Raw genomic sequence first — 27,005 nt, 5'->3', positions numbered from 1 at the left:
TTTTCTCCCTACTGCTCTATCTTAGTTTGGAAGAATCCCCCCTTCCACCCCATCTCCTCCTTTTTCTCCCTTTTCTAATGGGGGAGCTCTCGAGACCTACCTGATCTCGGATCTCCTGATATGCTTATCGACTGGGCGGGAGCCCTGGGCTCAAATATCTCCGAGCTCAGGATTCTCTCCCGGGACGGCATGCCAAACCTGCTTTATACGCCAAGCATATCTAAGTGGGAACTCTTGAAAAGCACTTCTGCATATACCCTATTGACATGAGCATTTTATAGAGGATTACAGTTCAAACTTTAAAATTGTACTAAAAAAGTCACCCAGAATGATCTAGAGATGGGTATCGTTAAGGTTTTAACGGTATTACTACTTTTATCGATACCATTTATCGGTTCGGTATTTTAACGATTCTCTTATCGGTACTTTTTGTAGCGTTTTTTAATGAAAAAAAAAACTAAACAAATTGAACAGAATTAACAACACTTTATTATTTTAATATTTATATTTAAGTATTTATATTTATATTTATATTTAAGTTTTTAATGTAAAATAAAACGAAACCAATTATTGGAGAACCCCAAAAAAAATTGTTTTTCCTGTACAAGAACGCACAATGTTTTGAAGGAAAATTACTTTTTAACCATTCTTCTGGATAAAACATGTCAGCCTTTTCTGGCAGAAGTCAGGATCTTTCTTGGTTTACTGTGCTGCCTACAGTTGAAAATACCCTCTTTGAGTTGCAAAATGCAATACAGATGATGTAAAAGCATTTTAAAATTGATTTAGGCTACTGCAGACAAACATACTGTTTTCAATGTAACCGAATGTGTGTGTTTATTTATCTATTTATGTTAGACTAGACTTTTCATTACTTTTCATTGCAGTTATTGCACTTTTGAATGATACCGTAACTTAGCCAGATTGCTTGTGTTTCCGCTTATACAACTAAACAACGTGTTGCGTTTGTTGCAACGAGAATTGTCATTGCAACTGAGCCTGGTTTCTCTTGAGGTTTTTTAATACTTCACTTTCGCCAATTAGTGAAGTTTTTTTCCCTCTCCGCTGTCGCCACTAGCTTGCATGGTTCAGGATCTGTAGAGCTGCGCATCGTTGGATTTGCTCTTCAGTATTTGGACTCTCAGTAGTGATTATTAAACCACACTGAACTGAGCTAAACTGAACTGAACTTAAACACTACAAACTGAACTACACTGTTCCTATTTACTGTGACCTTTTATGTGAAGCTGCTTTGACACAATCTACATTGTATAAGCGCTATACAAATAAAGGTGAATTGAATTGAATTGAGCATTGTCGCTGTCTACTTGGGAAATACAACCCGTTTGGTTCACTCTGCAAGCTTACGAGCTGTGTGTCTGGGAGACTGTGTCGCAAGTTATGTGTGTGCGCTTAGCGCGAGCCTCCTCTGAGAGCGCGTGCACAGCTGAGAACTGTGAAGGTTATTGTATTTGACGTGCTCGGAAACATGAGCATTTCTCATGTGAGATTGCCAACTGTGCAGACAACATCAAATTTTGCTAATTATAAAAGGTTGGTCAGTTAAATTATGCTACTGTAAGTAATGTTTATTCAGCAATAATTCTCCAGTACCGATAGCAGAGCCGTTAACTTCAGAGCTTATCGATACTTCGGTCTTTCATAATGTAGCACCAATACCTATAAAGTACAGAGTTTCGATACCCATCCCTAGGATGACCTGAGGATGAGTAAACTAACAGCAAATTCTATGTGAACTGTTCCTCCAACATGGATTTTTCCACAATATATTTGGGTAAACTGGCAGTGGGCTGGTAATAAAGACTAAAACAAAGACAGACATAGTAATTACAAAGCAGAATATCTGACTTTAGCAATGTTTTTCAGAAAAAAAAATATGTTCACTTCAAGGTTATAATAGTCTTGGATTTTTCATCAGTTTTAGTTTCTATTTTGTTTTGACTTTTTGTTTTCAAATTTAGTTTGTTTTAATTAATTTTAGAGGGAGATTTACTAGTTTTTATTAGTTTCTATATTTTGAAATTACTTAGTTATAGTTTAGTTCTTACTAGTTTCAGTATTAGTTTTAGTTTTTTTTTCTAAATGAGGATATAAGCAAGGTGCAACATTCAAAATCAACAGAATAAATATTGTATAATAAAAACTCTGCCATACATTTTTTTGAAACCTGTATTCAGAGGACACATGAACACTATCATCTACCACTATCATCTACCCATCCTCAAATTCAAATACAACAGCCCACAAGACAGCAGCCTAATATGTGTGCAAGGCTGATTGTGATGTTAGATACACAGTAGTGATGGGAAGTTCAGATATTTATCGCGGATGTTAGGACTCAACATTATGTGGTCAGCAATAGCAATTTCAGTCAATTAAAACATCACCATGATCTGAAAAATGTCTAACAGTAAAGTTTTGCAACCCAACTGAAGCATGATTCACCTATTTAAACTCCATTACGATTTTCTTTTATGAAATAAACTTACGTTTCACCAGATACTCTCACTTAAGCCCTCGGTTTACCCGCGCTGCAGTTGATGAAGTTTAGTTCAGTCACAGCAGGCTGTCATGTACTGTTTGTGCTTGGTTCACTGAATCACGCATGCGCAGTTTTATCGGTTAAACCGCTTCTAAAATTTGATCTTAGTGTAACGTCACTGTTCTAATAACTGAATAAGAGTATATATTGGATTATTTAGAGTTAGAGGGGGTATTAGGCTTGTTAAAAAATAAGTCGTTTGTGGAAGAGTGCTTACAGGAGACGCGAATCGTTTCAAATGATTCAGTTCGATTGGGTGAACTAGTTCAACCGGTTCACTTAGAAGATTCGGTTAAAAAGATTCATTCGCGATCGCGATACAGAAATAAAACCTATTATTGGGCACAAACGTGTTAAAGTAATAGTTTTAAGTCTCTGTAGTTAATGCTGTCACCGTGCTGCTGTGATATCCACTCGTTGTTTTTGTCGCGGGAGCAACAGCGAAGATGACTGGAGGAGAACCGGCTCGTTCTGTCCAATGGCAGCAGGACTACAGACTCTTGAGGTGCCTTACGGGTCAAACACCTGCAGCGCGGAGTAAATAGATTTACTTCTAAAAGGCTTACAATAAGTTTATGTATTAAATACATTCACAAATACGAAAACGAATGAGTTTTTTGCTATAATTTTAGTTAGTTTCAGTTAGTTTTGTTTGTACACAATACAGTTTCAGTTCTAGTTTTTTAAAAACTCTCGTTTTTAGTTTCAGGTAACGACAATTATTTTACATTTTAATTTTTGTTTTTTCGTTCGTTTTCGTTAACTATAATAACCTTGGTTCACTTAGCATTTCTCTTAAATATCTTAAAACATTTTATGGTATTTCTATGCTTTAGAAGAGTCAAAAGCATATTGATTTGTTTAGCTCATATTGTTAGTTTACTGCTGAACAATTCATCTGTGCATGTCATTGAGAAGAATAATTAGTTTGCTCTTGTAATCTAAAATTGAAATCTGAAAATGCACTTCCTGTTTGTTAGTTATATTCTCAGATTAGGTCTGTCTGAGGTATTGGGCGTGACTAACACACTTAACCACGCCCCTTCAGCTGTCAGTTTGGACAACAAACAGAAATAGTGAGCAGGAGGAGTCTGTTAGGTTGTAATAACTCTCCCTTTTCTAGATCTTTCTGAATGAAACGCCTATTTTACTACATCCAATCTGCTCGCAGTAGAAAAAAACAGCCACGCCCACTGTTTTCTCATTTAATATTCTTTCCTAGTTTCTCTAGGAATTGCGTCACTATATGAAAGAAAAGTCACAGCTTCATGTGGACTTTAAGCTTTAACAGTAAATGTTAATTTTTTTGAGTGAACTATTCCTCCAACATGGATTTTTCCACTCAGCATTTGAATCTGCAGTAAAATGATAAGGCACACACACACACACACACACACACACAGACTCCTGCTGACACAACCAATGAAAGCATAATTCTCATTTCTGCGTCAGGCTTTGATATCTGAAGGCACACATTTTTTGTTGCTAAAAGCCGTGCATCGGCTTCCTGTGGAAACACGCGGTGTTCCTGTGTGCCGGCGGGATCCTGGAGCGATTATCCCAAACATATGCTCACCCGGCCGGACGGCAGATTACAGCTCTCCAGCGCCGTCTCCACACGCTTCCGGTCCGTGGAGAACACGCGGGAAACGCTTTGGAGAAACACAGAAAAAACATGAGCAACACTGGAATCTGCTGAATCATGTGGATAAACGAGAGACTTCTTACTTTTTCACTGGGATTCGACCCTCTTGGTTTGTCTGCAGCTTGAGTCTTGTGAAGCTGTGAGGAACAAAACAATATTTATTCATTATAACAATTATTATAATCTTATTATATTATAATATATTATTTAATAATTATACTTGGTTGAAAATGAGAAATGTATTTTAATATTAATCAAATTATTTATTCTGTCCCAAAAAAAAAACATATACATTGACTCAACATATACAAAAACATATGCATTGACAAATACATTGACTCAACAGTAAAATATTGTTTTTATAGACAATGAGCCCTATCATACACCTGGCGCAATAAGGCGCAAGAATGTGTTTGGCGCGATTTGTTGCTGTTTTCAGACCAGCGGTACAGTAATTTTCATGTTTTGCGCCACAATGTTTAAATAGCAAATCCATTTGCGCCACTTTGTGGACTCATGGGTGTGCTGGTCTATAAAGGAGGTGTGTTAAGGCGGATTGTTGGTGCGTTACTAATTTGAGGAACTGAAATTGGTCGCACCATTGACCAACTAAAAGCTGATCTAAAGTCAGGCGCAGAGTGTGTTAGTTATGCGCCTATGCAGGTCCAAACACTTACACATTGCTTGATACACACAGGATGTAGAGCAACACACAAATATCTTTACAGATGAAAACAATTAAAGGATTAAAATGTTACAAAAATTACTATTTTCTACATTAATATAAAAACCACTGCCTCCATGCCTTCTTCATCTCGCTATTTTCAGTTTATTCATGATAATCTGCATTAGTATAATGTTATCATTATTATTGGTATTATTCATTATATGCATATTTATATTTGCTTTAATAAAAACAAGTTTAGATTTGTCCAGCTGTGGGGTTTTGGAGACATCTGCATCACCATATGGGGCATAAGAACAGGACGTGTGTTTGGATATAACTCAGTTTTTTGACCACACTTCATCATTATTGTTCATTTATTCCTTTGCTGGAGATTAGAACTGAATTTAGAAATAGTTTTGAGACAAATCTTTGCACTTTACAAACTATATTAAATATGTAGGCTAATGGATGTCTTCAGTGGAGTGAGTTTCCATTGTTTCCTTACTCCACCAAAGTAAAGGAGTAAAGTGAAGAGTAAAAGTAAAGTAAAGAGAAAGCAAAGAGGCTGAATGGAGGAGGCTCATTCTTTATCTTGGCGCTGCAGATGCTCTGTTTAACTGTTTTCCCACTAGTGAAGCGTTTAGTCTTTCCTCTTGCAAAGTCCACCATGTAAATAGCAAATGCATCATGGCATGACGCAACTGATTCTTAAAGGGAATGGGAGACGAGACTCTGATTGGTTTAATGCACGTTATGATCAAAACACACCGAGAACTCATTAACAGAATAAGCACAACCCTGTTAGACCATGTGCTAGGGTGCAGAGCATATTTTTCTTATTAAGAACAATTTAGCTCATTCAATTCACCAATAGCGCATGTCTTTGGACTTGTGGGGGAAACCAGAGCACCCGAAGGAAATCCACGCCAACACGGGGAGAACATGCAAACTCCACACAGAAATGTCAACTGACCCAGCCGGAACTCGAACATTATTTTTCCGTCCTTAAAATAGCAAAAGTGGATTTGGACACAGCCTTAATGCTTTTGCACCATGTGCTTTAGACTTTGCACCTAGATCATTAAAATAGAGCCCAATAAATTACTTTGGTTCGACTTAAAAATATAAATCCAAGTCAAATTGCACTTTGGACTAAACTATAATAAATACATTTAATGTTAGGTTATGATTAGGGCCAGACAGAATCTGCAGACACTTTTTGCAATTTCTGCAGAGAATTTTGTAAAAAAATAAATAAATCTGCAGATTTATGTGGAGTCATTTTAAGAGTGTCATAACAAAAAAATTAACATATGAAATAAAAAATACCTTTTTAACTTTAATTTAATGTTTATTTAATGCAAATCCAATTCGATCCACTTATTTATTAAACAAAGCAAGTCTCTCATATAATATACTAAAAGAGAAAATATTAATTAACAAACTTACTTTACAAACATAAAAAAAATTGTAAATGAATCATATGAACATTTTAATATTACTATTATACCACAATAACATTAGTGAAATCAATTTAGAAACTGAATAAATATAAATTTACACGCATTTACACAAGTAAATAGACTAGACATAGACTCAATGATGGGCTAAAAATCTGCGGAAATATGCGGAAATATGCAGATTTCTGCGCACGCAGATTACGTGTGGGCCTAGTTATGATATTGCTAGTTATTTTATTTTCAGTAATGAGGTAAACTATCCGCTGGTGCTTTCAGTACGGCCGTAAATGTCATGTAAGTTGTTATTGTCATGTAAGCACATAAACAGTACCTTTTTTCATGTGGTCAAATGAAATTAAAGTAAAACTTTACTACTTCAAGAACAGATTAGGCTTTAAAGTTTACCTTGGGGGTTCATTTTTTGCTTTAATGCAAATGGAACCTTATTTATGAGGGTTCACCGCAATGTAATGAACCACCAACTATTCCAGCATATGTTTTACACAGCGGATGCCTATCCAGCTACAACCCAGTATTGGGAAACACCCATACACACTCATTCACTTACACACTCATACACTACAACCAATTTAGTTTATCCAATTCCCTTATAGCACATGTGTTTGGACTGTGGGGGAAACCGGAGCCCCCGAAGGAAACCCACGCCAACATGGAGAGAACATGCAAACTCCACAGAGAAATGCCAGTGGCATTCTTCCTGTGAGGTGACAGTGCTAACCACTGAGCCACTGTGCCGCTCTATACATATACATAAACTATTAATATAACATATTAATATAACAATAGAAACAATATTTATAATTTGGCTCTGAATGTCATATTACTCTTGCTCCAGCCATGTGCAGATGTTGATGTACTCACGCTTTCTCCAGACAGGACTCTCTGCACATGTTCTGAGCCAGCAGGTTTGAGGCCAGACTAAACAGCTCATCTGCCCACTCCTTTATCAAGCACAAAACATTCAAAGCAATTGGGGTCAAGTATCTTGACTAACATTCATGCAGCACAAATATCTCACTGGTGGAAATATACATGCACTACTTATACAAAGTGCCTCATTACGCTGTAGTTTATTCCATATGATCATTCAGCTTTTGAAGGTCTGCAATCACTGTAAAAACGCTGGGTTCAACACAATCCCATCATGTTGTCCCAACACAGTTGATTTGATTATTTATTTATTTACGAACAAAAATATCCTACATAAAATATCATTAACAAAAAAATTCATTTCAACATGGTCGAAAATGGAGCGGGATGAAGCACAAGCTTATTATTTTCCCACCCCATTACCACATACATCATTCGTCTATTACTTCAACTTATTTCTTCTCTTTACATAAGACATATTTTATCCTTTTAGCATCTTTGACATATTATAAGTTTGATTCCATTTGTACTTTTACATGTTGTAACATAGACCCAGAGGAGAAAAGATACATACTGCAAATAGCCATTAATTAAAGTTTCATCATACCTATCTCATTTTATCCTCTTTCAATCACCTTCATCATTATATTCCTTAAATAATATATATTTATACAACTTTTAAAATTGACTAATATCCTGACATTGTTTGAGAGTCTGATCTAGACTGTTCCATAGTTTCACACCACAGACAGACATACACAAACTTTTTAAAGTTGTCCTTGTTTTCAACCTCCTAAAATTGAGTTCTTCTCTCAGATTATACCCCCCTCGTCGTTCTTCATAAAACTTTTGTATACATTTTGGAAGTAGTTTATTCCTAGCTTTAAACGTGAATTGTGCTGTTTTAAAGGGCACCTATGGTAAAAAATCTACTTTTCAAGCAGTTTGGACAGACATGTGTGTAGATATAGTGTAAAGACCGTCATATTGGGGTGATATAAACACACACAGTCCTTTTTTTTTTTCAAATTTAACAACATAAAAACGGTGGACCAATTGGAGCAGTTTTCAGATCGACCGCAACTTTACGTGGGAGTGCGGTCCCCCCGCCCACCAAATTGATTGACAGCTGCGCGTATTAACATGTCCCGGTAGTCACGTGTATAATCATATCAACAAGAGAGGACGTGCGCATAGCAACCCGGAATAACGGGTCTGTTCAGTTTGCTAGGATCATCAGTCATCATCAAATGTGATCAAGAGTGAGTTTCTCAAGTTTAAAATGTTTTAAAACAGAGCACGTGTGTAATGAATTACAGCGATTTATCTTAGCTTTACTTCATCAGCACAGCCGCGTGTCAGAACAATTATAAAGGAAGACGCTTCAATCCCGGTTTGTGGACGTTAAATCAGGTTTATTTTGTACATTTCCATAACAGATATCCATACGGCAGTGGAGATTAACCTGTATCCTGTCACATATGCGTGCAAACAGAGTGGGAAGCTAAACGTTCGCGCTGTCTCTGTCTCTCTCTCTCTGTGTGGGTGTCTGCGCTATTGGTGTGTGTCTGCGCTATGTGTGTGCGTGAACTTTGTAACGACATTGTGTGTGACTCATGGTTGCAACTCACAAAAACTGCATCAAATACTGATTGGTAAAGTTCTTACTGTAGTATTTCTCACAAACGCGACGTGAGATCTGCTTCCTGAGGCAGCCGAGGGCGGCGATTGAGGCATGTTGCTGACAGGCACGTGGGAACGGTGGGCGGGGAGGACTAGCCTTAAAGGCTCAGTACAAAAAAACAGCAACCAAGTTTTACCGGCTATAATACAGACACTTCAGACAGCTATAACAAATATTCTGATGGTTGTTATGAGCTGAAACTTTACAGACACATTCTGGGGACACAAAAGACTTATATTAAATCTGGAAAAAGGGGTAACCTATGTGCCCTTTAAATTTAACCAAATCATTGTACTTAAGTATCTTCAATTAAAAAAATAAAGGATTTGTATGCTCCAAATACCCCACATGTTCTTCTGTAAATTAGATTTATGTCTTCCCCCAAATTTCAACACAATAACTCATATATGGCAACATAAGTGTGTTATATAATATATACATTGATTTATTGTCCAGGATAAATCTAGCTTTATACACTATTGCTACAGTTTTGACTAATTTTGATTTCACATTATTTATTTGCGCTAATTTTAATTTTATGATCCAGTACAACACCAAGAAACTTAATTGCACATACTCTTTCTATAACTTCATTATCAATATGAAAATCTATACTATAACTACTTTTTAATTTCCCAAATACCATAACCTTTGTTTTACTTATATTTACTGACAATTTGTTTATGTCACACCATAATTTCAATTTATTAATTTCTGTTTTAATCAACTCCATAAGTTTTTGGTAAATTATGCCCAGAACAAAAAATACTCGTATCATCTGCAAATAAAATAAACTTAAACAGCTCTGATATCTTACACTTATCATTAATGTCAATTATAAACAAGCTAACTTAATTGTTTTTACAAATTAATGTAGATTGAACATAAAAAAATTAAGTTGTCCCCCCAGAAAAACTCAAGAACTTATGTTGATTCAGCTCATTTTAAATAAATAGTTTGAACAAGCAAGACAAAAACTGAGAGATGTTTCAAACATAAAGTGCAGGATTATTATGTGTCATTTAGATAATTCATTCATTTTCTTTTCGGCTTAGTCCCTTTATTAATCTGGGGTCGGCACAGCGGAATGAACCGCCAACTTATCCAGCATATGTTTTACACAGAAGATGCCCTTCCAGCTGCAACCAATCACTGGGAAACACCCATACACACTCATTCACACACAAACACTATGAACAATTTAGCCTATTCAATTCACTTATAGCGCATGTCTTTGGACTTGCAGGGGAAACAGAAGCACACGGAGTAAACCCATGCCAACACAGGCAGAACATGCAAACTCCACACAGAAATGCCTTCTTGCTGTCAGAAGATCCTGCTACCCACTGCGCCACTATTTTTTTTTTCAGTTTTTCAACACTTTTTAAAACATAATAGTTTTAATATCTAATTTCTAATAACTGATTTATTTTGTCTTTGTCATGATGACAGTAAATAATATTTGACTAGATATTTTGCAAGATATTGTATTGTATTCAGCTTAAAGTGCAATTTAAAGGCTTAATTAGGTTAATTAGACGATTTTTGGACAACAGTGTTTTCTTTTCTGTAGAAAAATATAAAATATATACTTAAATATTTATATTTAATTAGGAAAGACACTGGACAAAAGTGTTTTTTGTAGAAAATCAAAAAAATATATTACCTGTAACATATATAAAAATATAACACGTAAAAATATAATATGTAAAAAATTTATGTATTTATTTTTTCTACTAAAAAACAACAACAAAAATTATACTTTCTACATATGTGATATAAATATGTAATACTGTGAAAAGGGCGACGCAGTGACGCAGTAGGTAGTGCTGTCGCCTCACAGCAAGAAGGTCGCTGGTTCAAGCCTCTATGGGTCAGTTTGCATTTCTGTGTGGAGTTTGCATGTTCTCCCTGCATTCGCGTGGGTTTCCTCCGGGTGCTCCGATTTCCCCCACAAGTCCAAAGACATGCGGTACAGGTGAATTGGGTAGGCTAAATCGTCCGTAGTGTATGTGTGTGGATGTTTCCCAGGGATGGGTTGCGGCTGGAAGGGCATCCGCTGCGTAAAACATGTGCTGGATAAGTTGGTGGTTCATTCCGCTGTGGCAACCCCGGATTAATAAAGGGACTAAGCCGAAAAGAAAATGAATGAATGAATGCTGTGAAAAATGTTCATGCTAAATAACGCTTGAGAAATATCTGAAAAAGATATTTACATGCATGTTAGACTTAGCCATCTGACCAATCAGCGCAGAGTAGATTCTGAAAACGGTGGGGTTTAAAGAGCAGATTCTTGAACACAGTGAGCAAAGAGCTGATGCTGTGAACTAGTGTTTCTTGATATTCAACACAGTGGGGGAAGTAAGTATTGAACACGTCACCCTTTTTCTCAGAAAAAACATATTCCTAAAGGTGCTGTTGACTTAAAATTTTCCCCGGATGTTGGTAACAACAACAAAAAAAATCCATATATGCAAAACAAATCTAATTAATTTTCAAATGAAGTTATGCATAATAAAATGAAATGACAAGGAAAAAGTATTGAACACATGGAGAAAGGGAGGTGTAGTTCGGCAGTGAAAGCAGTTGAAATCTCTCAGTAGTTCTTCAGCAACCCTCTGCCCTTCCTCAGTGTAAAGGAATATCAGCTGCTCCAGTCCAACATCTACATTAGCAGGAGGAGGAAGATGAAACCAGGGTGGACATTTCAGCAAGACAATGATCCAAAACACAGACAAGGAGACTCTCAGATACTTTCAGAGAAAAAAAATCAAGCTGTGGAATGGCCCAGCCAATCACCTGACTTGAATCCAATTGAGAATACAAAATAAAGGTCAGAATCAAAAGACGAGACCCACAGAACCATCAAGATTTTGACACTCTGTTGAAGTCTGTGAAAAACTCACACCTGAGCAATGCATGTGACTTCTGAGAGGCGTCTTTACCACCAAAAAAGACTTTCATATAAAGATTTAAATACATTTCAGAAGTTCAGCACTTTCTCTTTGTTTTTTTGTTATGTTTGTATTGTTTTGGGGTTTTTACCTAAATCTAGTTCAATTCCAAGTAAACAGCTTCTTTAGAATTATTATTTCCAGGAAAAAACATGATGTGTTCAATACTTATTTCCCCCGCTGCATATGTGTTTCGACTGAAGTTTATTCATTTATTATTGTGTATTACATGTCTTTTCTTTGTCCTGCCTTCTTGCTGTTTTTTCTGTTATCCCATAAGCTCCCATTTTGGCGTGATTCATCTTCTGATTGGCTGCTGGTCTCAGAGGCCTGTATAAAAAAGGAGCTTCCGGCAGGGTTCGGCGAGCTCATTTGTGCTGCGATCGTTGCTGGGAGTACACCTCCGGGCGACGACCAACATTCAAACTTTTTACCAATGTTCATATGTTTAACCCATTTTTGAGAGTTTGAGCTTGTAGGGGTGTCCTGCCTATTTAATTGATTACTTTTGACTATGTTTATGTTTAGGGAGAAAGGTAAGCTTCCTGTATTTTTCTTTAAATATTTATAGGTCATTTAGTACACTTACTTTTATATATGCTTTTGTTTGTTATTTTGGCCTGTGGCCACCCTGAAGAGATGCTCATTTAAATGTACTACTTTTTCTATAATAAATGTATTTAATTACTGTCAACTGAGTGTCCGAGTTTGGTTGTCGACCGAAGGGGATCTTTTGTACTAAGTTTTTGTTTTGTTTGGGAAATCCACCACCCCAACATATTTGTTTTTCTGTTTATTATGCCCATGTTGTCAGGGGCGTAGCGGACATTTTAAAAGTGGGGGGGAGGTGTATGAGATCATCTGGTCATATAATTATTAATCACCTGTTTCTAAATGGTCTATCTCTAAAAGTGAGGGGGACGAATCCCCCCATCCCCCGGTTGCTACGCCCCTGCATGTTGTTTTCCCCTAGACTTGGGGATAATATTAAATATGTGAATGTATTACAGACTTTAAAACAACATAGGGAACATTTAAAATAGCATAATGAGGCACTTTAATAAAATTTAAACACAAATGCTGATGAAAGCATCACCTTGGCCACGTCTTCTTGGAAGGCCATGAAGTTCAGGTACTGGATGTTGACCATGTCGGGTCCCGTCACCACCGTCAGCATCCGGTTCTCTATCCGTCCCACCAGATTCCCCACATCCAGGAGCTCCCGGAGCTTTGCTTCCTGAGGGAAGACAATAATGAATCCTCACTGCCATCAAACATCCTGAAAATAAGCCTCTAAGCCTCTTTACGGATGCTTAGCTGCTGTGATCTCGCCCACAACCAACATCTCCCAGGAGCGCTTTTATCTGTATGTTAAAACCTGGCTGAGCACCCGCTGATCATGAAGAAAAAAAAAACATTTACAGTCAGCATGAAATCAACATGCAAAATGGGTGTTCTTGTAAGCTTGAATCAAAAAGTTTTCCAGCGACTTCTTTGATTGGTGTTTACAGCTATGAGGGTGGGATCAACCTGTCAATCATGTGGCATTGCCCCAACCCAGGCTCATTGGAGATACAGTATGTGCCCAGGGCTGCATTTCTGAGAACAACGAATTATGTGCCTACGTTTGCTTGCCACTATGCATGTCTGCTTATCCACTATGCACATTACATTACAGTACATTATACTAGAGGCCGCTGTGGAAATTTTGTACAGTTTTAACACGTTACTGGGTGCTGTTTTCTCATATGTGCACTTCCTTCTCGCTGTGTCGAGTGTACATTTAGTGAGAAATTGGCTGGCTTATCCTCGTATTAGGGGTGTAACAGTACACAGAAGTCATCGTTTATTACGTACAGTTGAAGTCAGAATTATTAGCCCCCATTTTCATTTTTTTATCTTTTATAAATACTTTCCAAATTATGTTTAACAGAACAAGGAAATTTTTACAGTATGTCTGATAATATTTTTTCTTCTGGAGAAAGTCTTACTTGATTTATTTCGGCTAGAATAAAATCAGTTTTTAATTTTTTTAAAAACCATTTTAAGGTCAAAATTTTTAGCCCCTTTGAGCTATATATATATATATATATATATATATATATATATATATATACATAGATTGATAGTCTATTGAAAAAATCATCGGTATACAATAACTTGCCTAATTAGCCTAACCTGCCTAGTTAACCTACTTAACCTAGTTAAGCCTTTAAATGTCACTAAGCTGTATAGAAGTGTCTTGAAAAATATCTAGTCAAATATTATTTACTGTCATCATGGTCAAGATAAAATAAATCAATTATTAGAGATGAGTTATTAAAACTATTATGTTTAGAAATGTGTTGAAAAAAAATCTGCTTTCTGTTAAGCAGAAATTTTGGGAAAAAATAAACAGGGGGGCTAATAATTTAGGGGGGCTAATAATTCTGACTTCAACTGTACCTCAGTTTTGAGGTCACGGATCGCATCTTTTTTAATGTCTCACACATGAGCACTGCATATTTCAGACGCCATTTGAAGACAAAAGAGTTGTAATTTTACCCACAACTGCGTTCATCAATGTCAGTTCCATAGCAATGAACCAATCAGGAAAAACTCGGAAGTGGGACAAGCATTGATATGAGATGCTGAACCAGTCAAATCACTCAGCTCTCATCTGTTCATGCAGAGAGAGATTGATATTAATTCCTGGCAGTTTTCTTTGACTGTAGCTTCAAAATATAATGCGATGCATCTCTATCACTCTCTTTTGTCGAGTTTAATTATAATACAGCCTTTATCCACAACAGATCTGGTGAGCAAAATAGGTAAACGTTACTGTGATTGCTCTATGAGTGTGTGTCTGTAAGAGAGGTACGTCAGAGTGAGCTCATTAATATTCACGACACAAACTATATATGATCAATCGTGGACATTTTGATTCTAGGGGTATTTTATGGAGTGATAAATTAGTTCATAAAACCGTTTCTGAAGATTTGTTGAACTTACCGAAGCCTTAAACCTACTATGTAGACACCAGAGAACAATTTAACTTATTAAACCAATGCAGTAAACACCTTTAATATCTAATTTCAAACAACTAAATCTTCTGCCTTTGCTATGATGACAGTGTTTTTCAGTGTCTCACACATGAGCACTGCATATTTCAAACGCTATTTGAAGACATAAGAGTTTTAACTTTACCCGCAGCAGCACTCATCAATGTCAGTTCCACAGCAATGAACCAACCAGAAAAACTCGGAAGTGAGACAAGCATTGCAAGCTTATTTTTACTGTTTCTTCAAGTTTGCATGATAACAGCAACATGGCAGAACCATTTCTGAGTGCTGCCAGAGATTTTCTAAATTACATTGAGATGGAAACCGGTTACTCACTATTGAAGAAAGTGTAATGCTAGCATGAATTCCACAAGGCACCTCAGACAATCATGCAACGACATTAACAACACATTCTTCATTATTCTGAAAACGTAGCCCTACAGACGATTCTGGAGACTGCGAATTACGTAGCCAGAGGTACGTATGGCTGCATTTTAATTTTTTAAACTAACGATACAGGGTGGTGTGACGCCGCTCCTTTTCGCGCTTACCAGCTGACTGCTTATCTCCGTATGGTTCCAGCTGCAACCAGTTTATCCCGTTAGCACGACATGTACGACGGCGGACTTGAGACGCAGAGAGGAGTTGACCACGATGACGTGATTTAAGTCTGGTGAAGAGCGGTTCCAGAAAGCGGGTAAGACAAAAACAGAATCCAAAAAATAAAAAAACAAGTAAATAACAGGGTGAGACAGGCTTTTTTTTTTTTGGATTGCTTTTGAAACGTGTTGGTTGGGTTTAGGGAAGTGGGTGGGTGGATCAATCGATAAAATGGGTTGGGTTTAGGGAAGGAGGAGGGTGGGTCTGTCGATCGTTCAGTCAGTCAAAAAGTCTGTCAAAAAGTGAGTCGACATTGGCATCTGGTGGGTTTACGCAAGATCAGCAGGCGCGAATGGCACTCGCGAGGGAAATATGAGATCTCAAAAAGCGTACACAGTGGCCTCTCGTGGATTCGTGAAAACAAAAACTGCAGAAAAACGTGCTGCCGGGACATATTCCGCTGTCTCCAGAAACGTCTGTAGAGGTACGTTTTCAGAATGAGCCTGGGTTGGGCATTAACATCACTGGCCAGCATTAACAGTTTACAGAACAAGTTGTTGCGGCTTTCCTTATCCTGTCTTCTCTTTAAATATAGCATTTTTATCAAGGTACAATATACCTATGTTTCACCATGCACTCTCAGAAATAAAGGTACACGAGCTGTCACTGGGGAGGTACCTTTTCAAAAGGTACACATTTGTACCTAAAAGGTCCATATTAGTACATTAAAACTACAAAAGTTTTCCTCTTAAAATTTGTAGGTACTAATATATACGTTTGAAGTACCAATATGAACCCTTTAAGTACAAATGTGTTCATTTTGAAAAGGTACCACCCCAGTGACAGCTTGTGTACCTTTATTTCTGAGAGTGTGAACGTGCTGTTTATGATTAGTGAATATTAGTTTATCCAATTCACCTATAGCTAGGGCCAGACGGAATCTAATCATGGGTCATGTATTTTGGTGCATTTGAACAAAATAGATGTATTAAACTGATATATTTATTAAAATAATATTTTATTCACCGAACATCTTTAGAAATAGAAGATAATACATTTTAATTAATGCAAAATATAACTACTAAATTTCAACTGAACTTTTATAATTTTTTGTTTTTGTTGAATTTTGCTCTTTTACATTTGTTGTTCAATATTTTACTCTAACATATCAATTTAGATGTACTAATTTTGGACCGTTATCATAAATTATTTTGTTAGATTAGCCCTAGATCTAATATTAATTTAAATGAGAGATTTGTGAGGGGTGTACTCATACGGTATATGCTGAGCACAGAATATAGTGGTTTGTAAATTGTCTATATATTTGACCCCTATTTAGTGTGCTGCCTGCTGTGTGAACTGATCACTTATAAATGATAGTCAGTGCTGCTTTTTGAACTTCTGAAGATAATTTTTACAATTCTGCTCAAACCTTGTTCTCCTCACTGTCACTGCAGTCTATCTCATTGTCCTCAGATGGGATTCGCCTTACTCTGGAATCTTGCTCTTTACTTCCATAAAACAAGCTTACATCCATTTTTCTGTCAAAATATGTAAAAAAAATAATAATACAATATGTAATAATGATAGTATGTGAAAAAAACCCAGATGTAATGTCAGTAAACACATCTTGTCACACAACGTTGCTCTGAGGCAACGAAAAGAAAACTACAATTTCTGTAAAATTTCTGTAGAATTTCATGTAAAATAAAAAAAAAATCATAAAACCTGACAAAAGGCTTCTCTAAAACACAAATACACACTTTTTTATACAGTTTATGTTACTTTAAATAAGGTTAATTAAGTAAATAATCTTAACTTCTTCTCATGCCATGTGCTCCTGTCACTGTGAGTCAGAATATGAAGTTCCACCTTCAAACGGTGCTAGATAGAGACTCCCACACCTTATTGGATGTTTTATTGATACGTTTTCTAACATTTTAATTGGTTGCAATCATTTTAAAAAATGTGTGCTTAGCACGAGCCTTAAGAAAACGTTCTGTTGCCTGAGGTGATATGTGATTGAGCAGTGCTGTTTAATCAGGTTAAATATGCTTTAGGCTTCTGTTATAATGCAGTTTTATAAACACACAACATATTAAAGCCTCGCTGCTGTTTCCTTGATTTCTAGAAAACCAAAACCGGAAATTGAGGTCATTTAGCATGAACACACACTCCATCTCACTAGCTAACACTGATGATTTCTCTGGAGTTCTTCCAAACATTAGAGATAACATAAAAATACAATTACTATGTACAACCCAGGCTTATTCTGAAAACGTAGTCCTGTGGACGTTTCTGGAGACCGCAAAATATGTCCCGGGAGGTACGTATTTTTGCAGTTTTTGTTTTTGCGAATCCACCAGAGGCCGCTGTCGACCGCACGTTTGTCTGACTGACTGTATGACTGGATGACTGACAGGCCGACCGACCAATCGACTGGCCCACCCCCCTCCTTCCCTAAACCCAACCAATTTTATCGATTGTCCCGCCCACCCACTTACTTCCCTAAAACTCAATCAACGATTTACAAAAGCCGTCCAGAAAAAGAAAATCCCTCGTCTGACTTTAACCACGTTTTCAGATTTACCACATTCTCACCCTGTTATTCACTTGTTCATTTTATTTTTTGGATTCTGTTTTTGTCTTTCCTGATTTCTGGACCTGCTCTTGCCCTGACTCGAACCCCGTCGTCGTCTCCTTTCTGCGTCTCAAGTCCGCCGACATACACGACGAGCTAACTGGACAAACTGGTTGCAGCGGGAAAGACCTTCACATGGGGTAAGCGGTCAGCCGGTAAGCGCAAAAAGAAACAGCGCCACACCGCCCCGTAGCGTTCCTTTAAAAAAAAATGAAATGCAGCCATACGTACATAATTTGCGGTCTCCAGAAAAGTCAGCAGGACTACGTTTTCAGGATGATCCAACACAATCTCACAGCAATTCGTAATTTTTTGATTTAGTGGCTAATTCGTACGAATTCGTACGATCTAATTTGTACAATTTAGTATGATTTGCTCATCCCCCAATGACGGTTGGGTTTAGGGGTGGGGTTAGGTTGCGCCTCCTTTTTAAAAACCGTACAATTCGTACGAATTCGTACGAATTAGCCACTAAACTGACAAAACGTAAAATAATTACGTTTTCTCGTGAGATCAGGCTGCTGTGTTGCAACGTACTACACTGCAAAAAATGCTTTTCTTACTTAGATTTTTTGTCTTATTTCTAGTCCAAATATCTAAAAATTCTTAAATCAAGAAGCATTTTCTAGACAAGTGAAAAACATTGTCTTGTTTTCAGAAATAATAAGTCAAAATCATGTAGGTTTATCCTTAAAACAAGCAAAATAATCTGCCAATAAGCAAAACTAATCGTATAACAAAACTAAAAACAAGATTATTTTGCTTACCCAAAAATACACTTAATTTTAACACTATTTCTAAAAACAAGACATTATTTGTTGCTTGTCTACAAAAATGCTTCTAGATAGTAGAATTTGTCTATATTTGGACAAAAAACAAGACAAAAACATGTCAGAAAAGCAAGTTTTTGCAGACTGTACATATTGTACCTTTAAACAGACATGAAACAAACATGCCATCTCCCTCATATAAACCTGGAGCATAAAATAAACTCTTGCTGGTTGAATTGCGCAGCTCTGAGTGGGTGTTTGTTGGCCAGAATGAGCTGCAATGTGGAGCAGATTTTCAGCCAAAAGAGCCTGTAGCGATGCTGCCTGAAGTGCAGCTCAGGGATGCGTTTCACAAACAACAACGTAACTCGCGGCTGAACTATCATAGTATGATGCATCGTTTGAGGAGTGAACGATGTAGTGATGAGTGTTTCCCAAAACCATAGATGTATTGTTGCAGATCCGTCATTTGAACTACGTTAGTTATAACATTAAACGTCTGTAATGACGCTCTAAACGGGGTAGAATAACAACATCTTTAGAAAAAAAATCTGCATAAAATGATTTTTTTTGTTGATATTGTTATACACACACATGCACGCACATCTTTTTAAATCCAATATTAGTTTTGGTAAAAACATGCATTCGTTTTCCATATTAATGTGCTCAAATGGCCACCACAGTCACCTGATCTCAATCCAACAGAGCACCTCTGGGTTCTGGTGGAATGGGAGGTTCGCATCATGGATAATTGATACTTCTCACTCACTTCCGGCCGCAGCCGTATGCGATCTATAGTTAATTAACCATGTGGATGGATGATAACAACCTTCTGAGCCTACCAGTAGGTGCAGAAGGCCCCTAATGGCCCATTTCTATCAGCTGATAACCACTGATAATGCCCATTCAATCGTGTGATAACATTCGAATCGGCTGTTCACAGATTATTTAGCTTGTTTTAGGGAAAATCTCACCTAACTTTGACTCATTGTTTCTGAAAACAAGACAATCCGTGATACAGATATGTGACTAGATGTTTGAGACTCCTCCAGCTCACAGGAACAAATAAAAAAAGACAAGTGATGCTTTTCCATCAAGAACAATCTAATGTTTTATCAATTTCTACTCACAAAAAAACATCAACAGCAACAGCAAACCCCAGAGGAAATGCAGACTATTGAAGAGTCTGAATCCATCAGCGCTCAGAGGCCTTGGGTAATTTCAGAGACGCTTCAATGAGGAATATTAGAGTTTGAATTGTCTTCTCTTTACTCGAGGGGGAAAATGATTGATTGATACCACTGACGTCTCCAGACTTCACATGCATCACTAAATGCTCATAAATATTTTATTCAGTGGCATTCAATCCAAGCCATGTGCAAACAGTGATTCGACAAAAATACTGATTTTCTGTGCTTATTTTTAGAGCTAAATGTTGTGATGATAGTAATAATAATAATAATAATAATAATAATAATAATAATAATAATAATAATAATAATAATAATAATAATAATGTAATTATTATTATTATTGTTGTTATTATTATTAATAATAATATTGTCAATAATAATGTATATTAATAATAATGTCAATAATAATGTATAACTAATACATATATTAATAATAATAATTATTTATTCATTTATCATTGTTATTAAATGTATTTTACAGCAATTTAAACAACATTTGCAATCCCTTTTACATATTTCAATTTATATCACTGACATAAAAAAGACAAAAATACTTATTTCTAGGGTTAAAATATAATAATAATTATAATAATAATAATAATAATAATAATAATAATCATCATCATCATCATCATCATCATCATCATCATCATAATAATATTCTAGGCCATAAAAATATTGTTATTATATATAAGAACATTCACATTATTATTATATTATCTTTTTTATAATTATTTTGAATAATAATTATATTTCTTTTACTTATTTCAAGTGCTAAATGATTCTGCTGCTGCTTATAATTGTAACTAATAATTTGACAAAATAAAAATACTTAACAAATTATTTATATATTTATTTTAAAAGCATTTTTACATCAATTTAAAAGTGATTTACACCCACTTTTACTTCCATAATATGACATTTAATAGAGAAAGATATTCTGTTTTATTTAAACATGCTATTGTATGTTTAGACAGTTTTCAATCTGGTTTCAGACCACATAACAGTACAGAGAGCGCCCTTATAAAGATAATCAATGATATTTGCCTAAATACAAATTCAGGCAAACTAACAGTGCTAGTATTGCTTGATCTCAGTGCTGCATTTGACACTGTCGATCACAGCATACTTCTGGATAGGCTGGAAAACTGGGTTGGGCTGTCTAGGACAGTCCTCAAATGGTTCAGATCTTATCTTGAAGTGAGAGGTTACTATGTCAGTATAGGTGACCATAGGTTGAGGTGGACACCCATGACAAAGTTCAATTCTGGCACCTCTCCTGTTCAACCTTTATCTGCTCCCACTGAGCCCCATTGACACCCTTTGCCAATGCATTGATGAAACTAACAGTTGGATGTGCCAAAACTTTCTTCAGTTGAACAAAGAAAAAACTGAAGTGATTGCGTTTGGGAACAGAGATGAGGTTCTCAAGGTGAATGCGTACCATGGCTCTAAGGGTCAAACAACAAAAAATAAGGTCAAGAATCTTGGTGTGACTCTGGAGTCAGATCTGAGTTTCAGTAGTCATGTCAAAGCAGTTAGTAAATCAGCATACTATCATCTCAAAAACATTGCAAGAATTAGATGCTTTGTTTCCCGTGAAGACTTAGAGAAACTTGTTCATGCTTTTATCAGCAGCAGGGTGGATTACTGTAATGGCCTCCTCACTGGCCTTCCAAAAAGACAGTCAGACAGTTGCAGCTCATCCAGAACGCTGCAGCCAGGATTCTGACCAGAACCAGAAAATCAGAGCACATCACACCTGTCCTCAGGTCTTTGTACTGTCTTCCAGTTAAACTCAGAATAGAGTTTAAAGTATTATCACTTGTCCATAAGTAACTAAATGGCCTAGGACGTTAATACATTACAGATATGCTCACTGAATACAAACCTAACAGATCACTCAGATCTTTAGGATCAAATAGATTAGAAATCCCAAGAGTTCAGTCAAAGCAGGGTGAATCGGCCTTCAGCTACTAACAGCTGGAATCAGCTTCCAGAAATGATCAGATGTGCTCCAACAGTTGGCATGTTCAAATCCAGACTGAAAACATCTGTTTATCTGTGCCTTTACTGAATGAGCACTGTGATACGTCCAGTAGACGTAGTCTTCCTTTTCTTTTTCATTCTTTTATAAACTATTTTTAACACATTTTAATCTGCTTTTATCTGTTTTTAATCACTTTTATTATTTGTTTTTATGTTCTTACACTTGTCTGTTTTATTCCTGTTTATGTAAAGTACTTTGAATTGCCACTGTGTATGAAATGTGCTACATAAATAAACTTGCCTTGCCTATGCAGAATGAATAATTTACATAAATTAATAAAGCTTAAAATTAATAGAAAGTTTGTTTTTAACTTTAGCATGTCCTTCAGGCAGTTTAGACCAGCAGAATCTGCATTTATAAATTATGCAAATCATGGTGTTTTAAACAGGAGCTTCAAATATCACGATTCAGCTAAACTGCAGCTCTGGGGGAAACGCAAGATTAAAGACATTATTAAACACAATACATATTTCTGCAAACACATTCTAATACTGATTAATTTATTATACTAATTTACTCATTTATTTATCTATTTATTTATTCGTTTTTATACTAATTTACTTTACTAATTTATTTATTTGTCCATTAATCCTGTTTGACCCTTCACAAATCACAGGGGGCATATATTATCAGCGGTCACCTGTAAAAACACCTGTCTTTGACCATGCCCGGTTGCGATTGTCCCCCCTCTCCACTTTCCACTCTCCCTTGGCCCTCACTCACACTGCAATTTTACCTTCCAAGCTGGAGCACGCTTATATCATCGATGATGTGACTGTTCAGTTTTGAAGAGAAGCACTCTCGCTCCAGACAATGGAGATTACTTTAGTTGTATTGTTTTGTTAAGTTGTTTGATATGCGATGACATGCAATCAAACACTTTGCTGAAGAAATCCACCACTTTTGACGCTCATAAATGATCATAAAAGTCCTCGTACTGCAGGTATTAGGAGGTTTGCTGAAGGTGCAGCTGTCGTGCAGCGAGGGGTTTGTATCTTTAATAAACTCTGACAGTTTGCCTTCATTGAACAGTAAGAATGATTAATAAATCCATATGAAACCGTCCCTTAAAAGTCACATCTCATCTTCAGTTTCATACTCAGGCACACTTTGCCATACCACAAGCGTACCAACTGAACCGCGCTCTGGCACACCTCTTCCAACCGGGCCAGGACTGGCCAACTGAACCACACCCAGGCACAATTCGGAGCACTCACACTTGTCAAACAAACCAGGAAATGGGGTTAAGTGTGCCCGGGCATGGTCAGGATAAGACTTCGGGCAAGACTTGCTGATAATAAAACTCCAAGATAATTTAGGGAAGGAGCACCCTAGCACCCAAACAGCAGTAATCTAGACTCTGATCACCATTTAAAACCAAATCAGTCAATTAATCAGTACAAACATGCATACAAAGATAAATGTTACATGCTTATTTTTAAGGCTGCACAAATTACACAATTTAGTGATTATATACAATATACATATGGCTATAAAATAATACATTATATTATTACTTAAGGTGACACAGTGTATGGGTGTTTCCCAGTACTGGGTTGCAGCTGAAAGGGCATCAGTTGTGCAAAACATAAGCTGGCATAACCAAACATTCCACTGTGGTTGTTTAAAGGGACTAAGCCAAAGGAAAGTGAATGAATACGGCTTAATACGTTATGATAAGCACTTTAAGATACATCATATAACACAGGATATCTGGACAAAGCCACAATAAGCCAGATTTCTGCTATAAACAGAATCTTAAAATGGTTGTCCCGCCTCCAAACTCTTCTGATTGGTCCACTGCTGTGGAACTGACAGTGATGAGCAGCACTGCGTGTGCAAGTTGAAGATCTTTCAACTTCATGTTGTGTCTAAAAATAAAGCATTTACGTGCACATTGCTTTGAAAGTTGTGAGACACGAGTGTAACAGTAACGCATGTCCATCAAGCGCATGCTTACATTCAGAAACAATAGAAAAGTAGCACACTGGAGAGGAAAAAAGCATTTTGTGTGAACGACCCCTTAGTGTAGTTGTGACATATACAGATGAAGTCAGAATTATTGGCCCTACTGTGATTTCTTTCAAATATTTCCCAAATGATGTTTAACAGATTCAGGAATTTTTCACAGTATTTCCTATAATATTTTTTCTTCTGGAGAAAGTCTTATTTGTTTTATTTCGGCTAGAATAAAAGCAGTTTTTATTATTTTTTAAAAACCATTTTAAGGTCAATATTATTAGCCCCTTTAAGCAGTATTTGTTTTCAATTGTCTACAGACCACAACAAACCACTGATATATAATGACTTGCCTTATTACGCTATTTTGCCTGATTAGCCTAGTTAAGGCAAAAGATTAAGGCAAAGATAAAAGAAATCAGTGATTACATTCATTCATTCATTTTCTTTTCGGCTTAGTCCCTTTATTAATCTGGGGTCGCCACAGCAGAATGAACTGCCAGATTTGACATTAGAAATTGTGTATGTTTTGTTTTTTGTTTTGCATTGATACATATTTTCTGAGAATGAGCCTCTTCCATCAATGCATCTAATAAAAAATACCACCGAATGTGTACAGAAAGCCAGACACAAAATCATATTATTTTTTTGTATTTATTTTTTTACATTTTGGAAAAAGGGATGAATGGTATTTGTTTTATTTGTTAAATGCAGGTGGTGCAGCTTGGTAACACATTTGTGCACTATGGTAAAGTAAAATAAATTCAGTGTCAGAGTATGGAGATTTATTCTAGGGTTTAAAGAGTTCTGGGATCTGTAGGGTTACCTAACTAACTAACTAACTAACTAACTAACTAACTAACTAACTAACTAACTAAAACAGTGTTTTTGCTCATGATACCATTGCATAGCTATATACCAAGGGGGTAAATAAAATCCACCTCACCTGCAAGAATGAATATTCTATATATATATTTATACAACAGTATTTTCTGGTTCTTGAATCTGATTGGCTGATAGCAGTGTGATATTCTGCATTAACAGCACTCATACAGCCTCTTCACCTTGGTGTATTACTCCGCCCACATAGAGTGACAGCAGATTGCAGCTATTGGACAGCATAATGTACTTTTGAGGCTTTTTTAGTCAAGAATGTAGTTGTTTAGATTGCAACTATGCAGTTTATTTATAAAGATAGAGCCTATTTCAAAATATTCATAATTTCTGAGAGACAGCGCGTCGGCCTCCATTAGCACGTGCCCCAGTAAATTGGGTCTAGCGACGCCCCTGGCACTTATACTCAGTTTAGTATTTGCAGATTTTTGGATTCTTGATTGTTTTTGTTAGCATTCATACCCTGTTTTTGTATTTAATTAATATATTGTATATTAATATATACAAATAAATTGCTGCACATGGATTTTTGTGTTTTGTGATTCACCATCTCGTGACTATACAGTTGAAATCAAAAGTATTCGCCCTCATGTGCATTTTTATTCTTCCTCTTTTTCAAATATTTCCCAAATTATGTGTAACAAAGCAAGACATTTTCCACAGTATTTCCTATATTATTTTTTCATCTGGAGAAAGTCTTATTTGTTTTATTTTGACAAGAATAAAAGCAGTTCTTAATTTTTTAAAACCATTCAATAAATCAATATTAATAGCCCCTAAAGCTAATATTAGTTTTGGATTGTCTACAGAACAAACCACTGTTATACAATAACTTGCATAATTACCCTAATTAACCTAGTTAAGCCTTTAAATGTCACTTTAAGCTGAATACAAGTATCTTGAAAAATATATAGTCAAATATTATTTACTGTCATCATGGAAAAGATAAAATAAATCAGTTATTAGAGACAGAAATATACAGGGGGCTAATAACTGAGGGGGGCTAATAATTCTGACAGGTTGTGCTTTTGTTTCCGGCAGGATCTGATGAGTGCTCTGTGGCCCCTGCAGACACACAAGTCTTACACTTTTATTTAAAGCGCTTTCCTCCGACAGCATGACAGACGACACGGGTTCATTAGTGAAAGACGCTGTGTGCGCGCCAGAACAGCGCATGCATAATACATGCAGTTATTGAATATTAAATTGGCTCTTTATAAGGGGAGTTCTGTACGAGCTGGACAGATCAGCGCTAAAAAAAGACTAGGGCTGAATCACTTGCTGCACCATTATTTCCATTGTAACTTGTTTTAATCTGCACTAAATATGTCCCTTTTACATATTATTTCGAGGGCGACATGGTGGCTTAGTGGTTAGCACTGTCGCCTCACAGCAAGAAGATCGCTGGTTCGAGTCCCGGCTGGGTCACCGCCAACCACCAACTATTACCATACGTTCACACCGAAAGCGACGAGAGTGTCAAAGTAGCCGGAAGTCATTTATTTTCAATGAGAGCCGGCGGCGATAAGTGGCGAGGAGCAGCGCGTCTTTGCCGGTGTGGGCATCGAGGACAGTTGATATCAAGTTAACTTTATGGTAATGAGCTATGACGCGGTTCGGCGGCAACCAATCGGAATGAAGAAGTCCACCGCTTGAGAGAAGTTCAGAGAACACAGACCTGTGAACTTTGGTTCCGACCAAAATTATTGTGGTCACCGGATTTTTAATTATTTACAATGTTTTCTTACAGGAACATGCATTAAATAAGTTACTGGTGAGTTACTGATGTGCATTAATGTTGTATATACAGTATTTATCTTTAAAAAAGCGGGAATCTCATGCGACAGTACAAAACAGTATTGCTGCTTCAGGATATTTTAGACATATGGACATATTGGATAATTAAGTGGAGCAAAGCCACACCACATGCAACTTGATCTTCCATTGTTAAATGAATTTGGTAAGAAATGCGCAACATTTTTACACTAGAAAG

The 27,005-nt window shown here is 36.5% G+C and overlaps 1 protein-coding gene across 1 annotated transcript in view; it reads right to left on the bottom strand.

Moving 5' to 3' along the window:
- LOC130244867 (1-phosphatidylinositol 4,5-bisphosphate phosphodiesterase beta-1) overlaps positions 1–27,005 on the bottom strand; it is a 195,096-nt gene that overhangs the window by 82,712 nt on the left and 85,379 nt on the right. The window contains exons 4-7 of the mRNA XM_056477422.1: positions 12,961–13,101; positions 7,218–7,297; positions 4,292–4,345; positions 4,140–4,215 (exon numbers count right to left, since the gene is read on the bottom strand). Of these exons, the coding sequence (XP_056333397.1) occupies positions 4,140–4,215; positions 4,292–4,345; positions 7,218–7,297; positions 12,961–13,101 (351 nt within the window). The remainder of the gene's footprint in view (positions 1–4,139; positions 4,216–4,291; positions 4,346–7,217; positions 7,298–12,960; positions 13,102–27,005) is intronic.

This window comes from Danio aesculapii, chromosome 17, assembly GCF_903798145.1.
Source record: "Danio aesculapii chromosome 17, fDanAes4.1, whole genome shotgun sequence".
NCBI classification, from domain to species: Eukaryota; Metazoa; Chordata; class Actinopteri; order Cypriniformes; family Danionidae; genus Danio; species Danio aesculapii.
The sequence above is the reverse complement of the archived record's forward strand: the minus strand, read 5'-3'. Positions and strand labels throughout refer to the sequence as shown.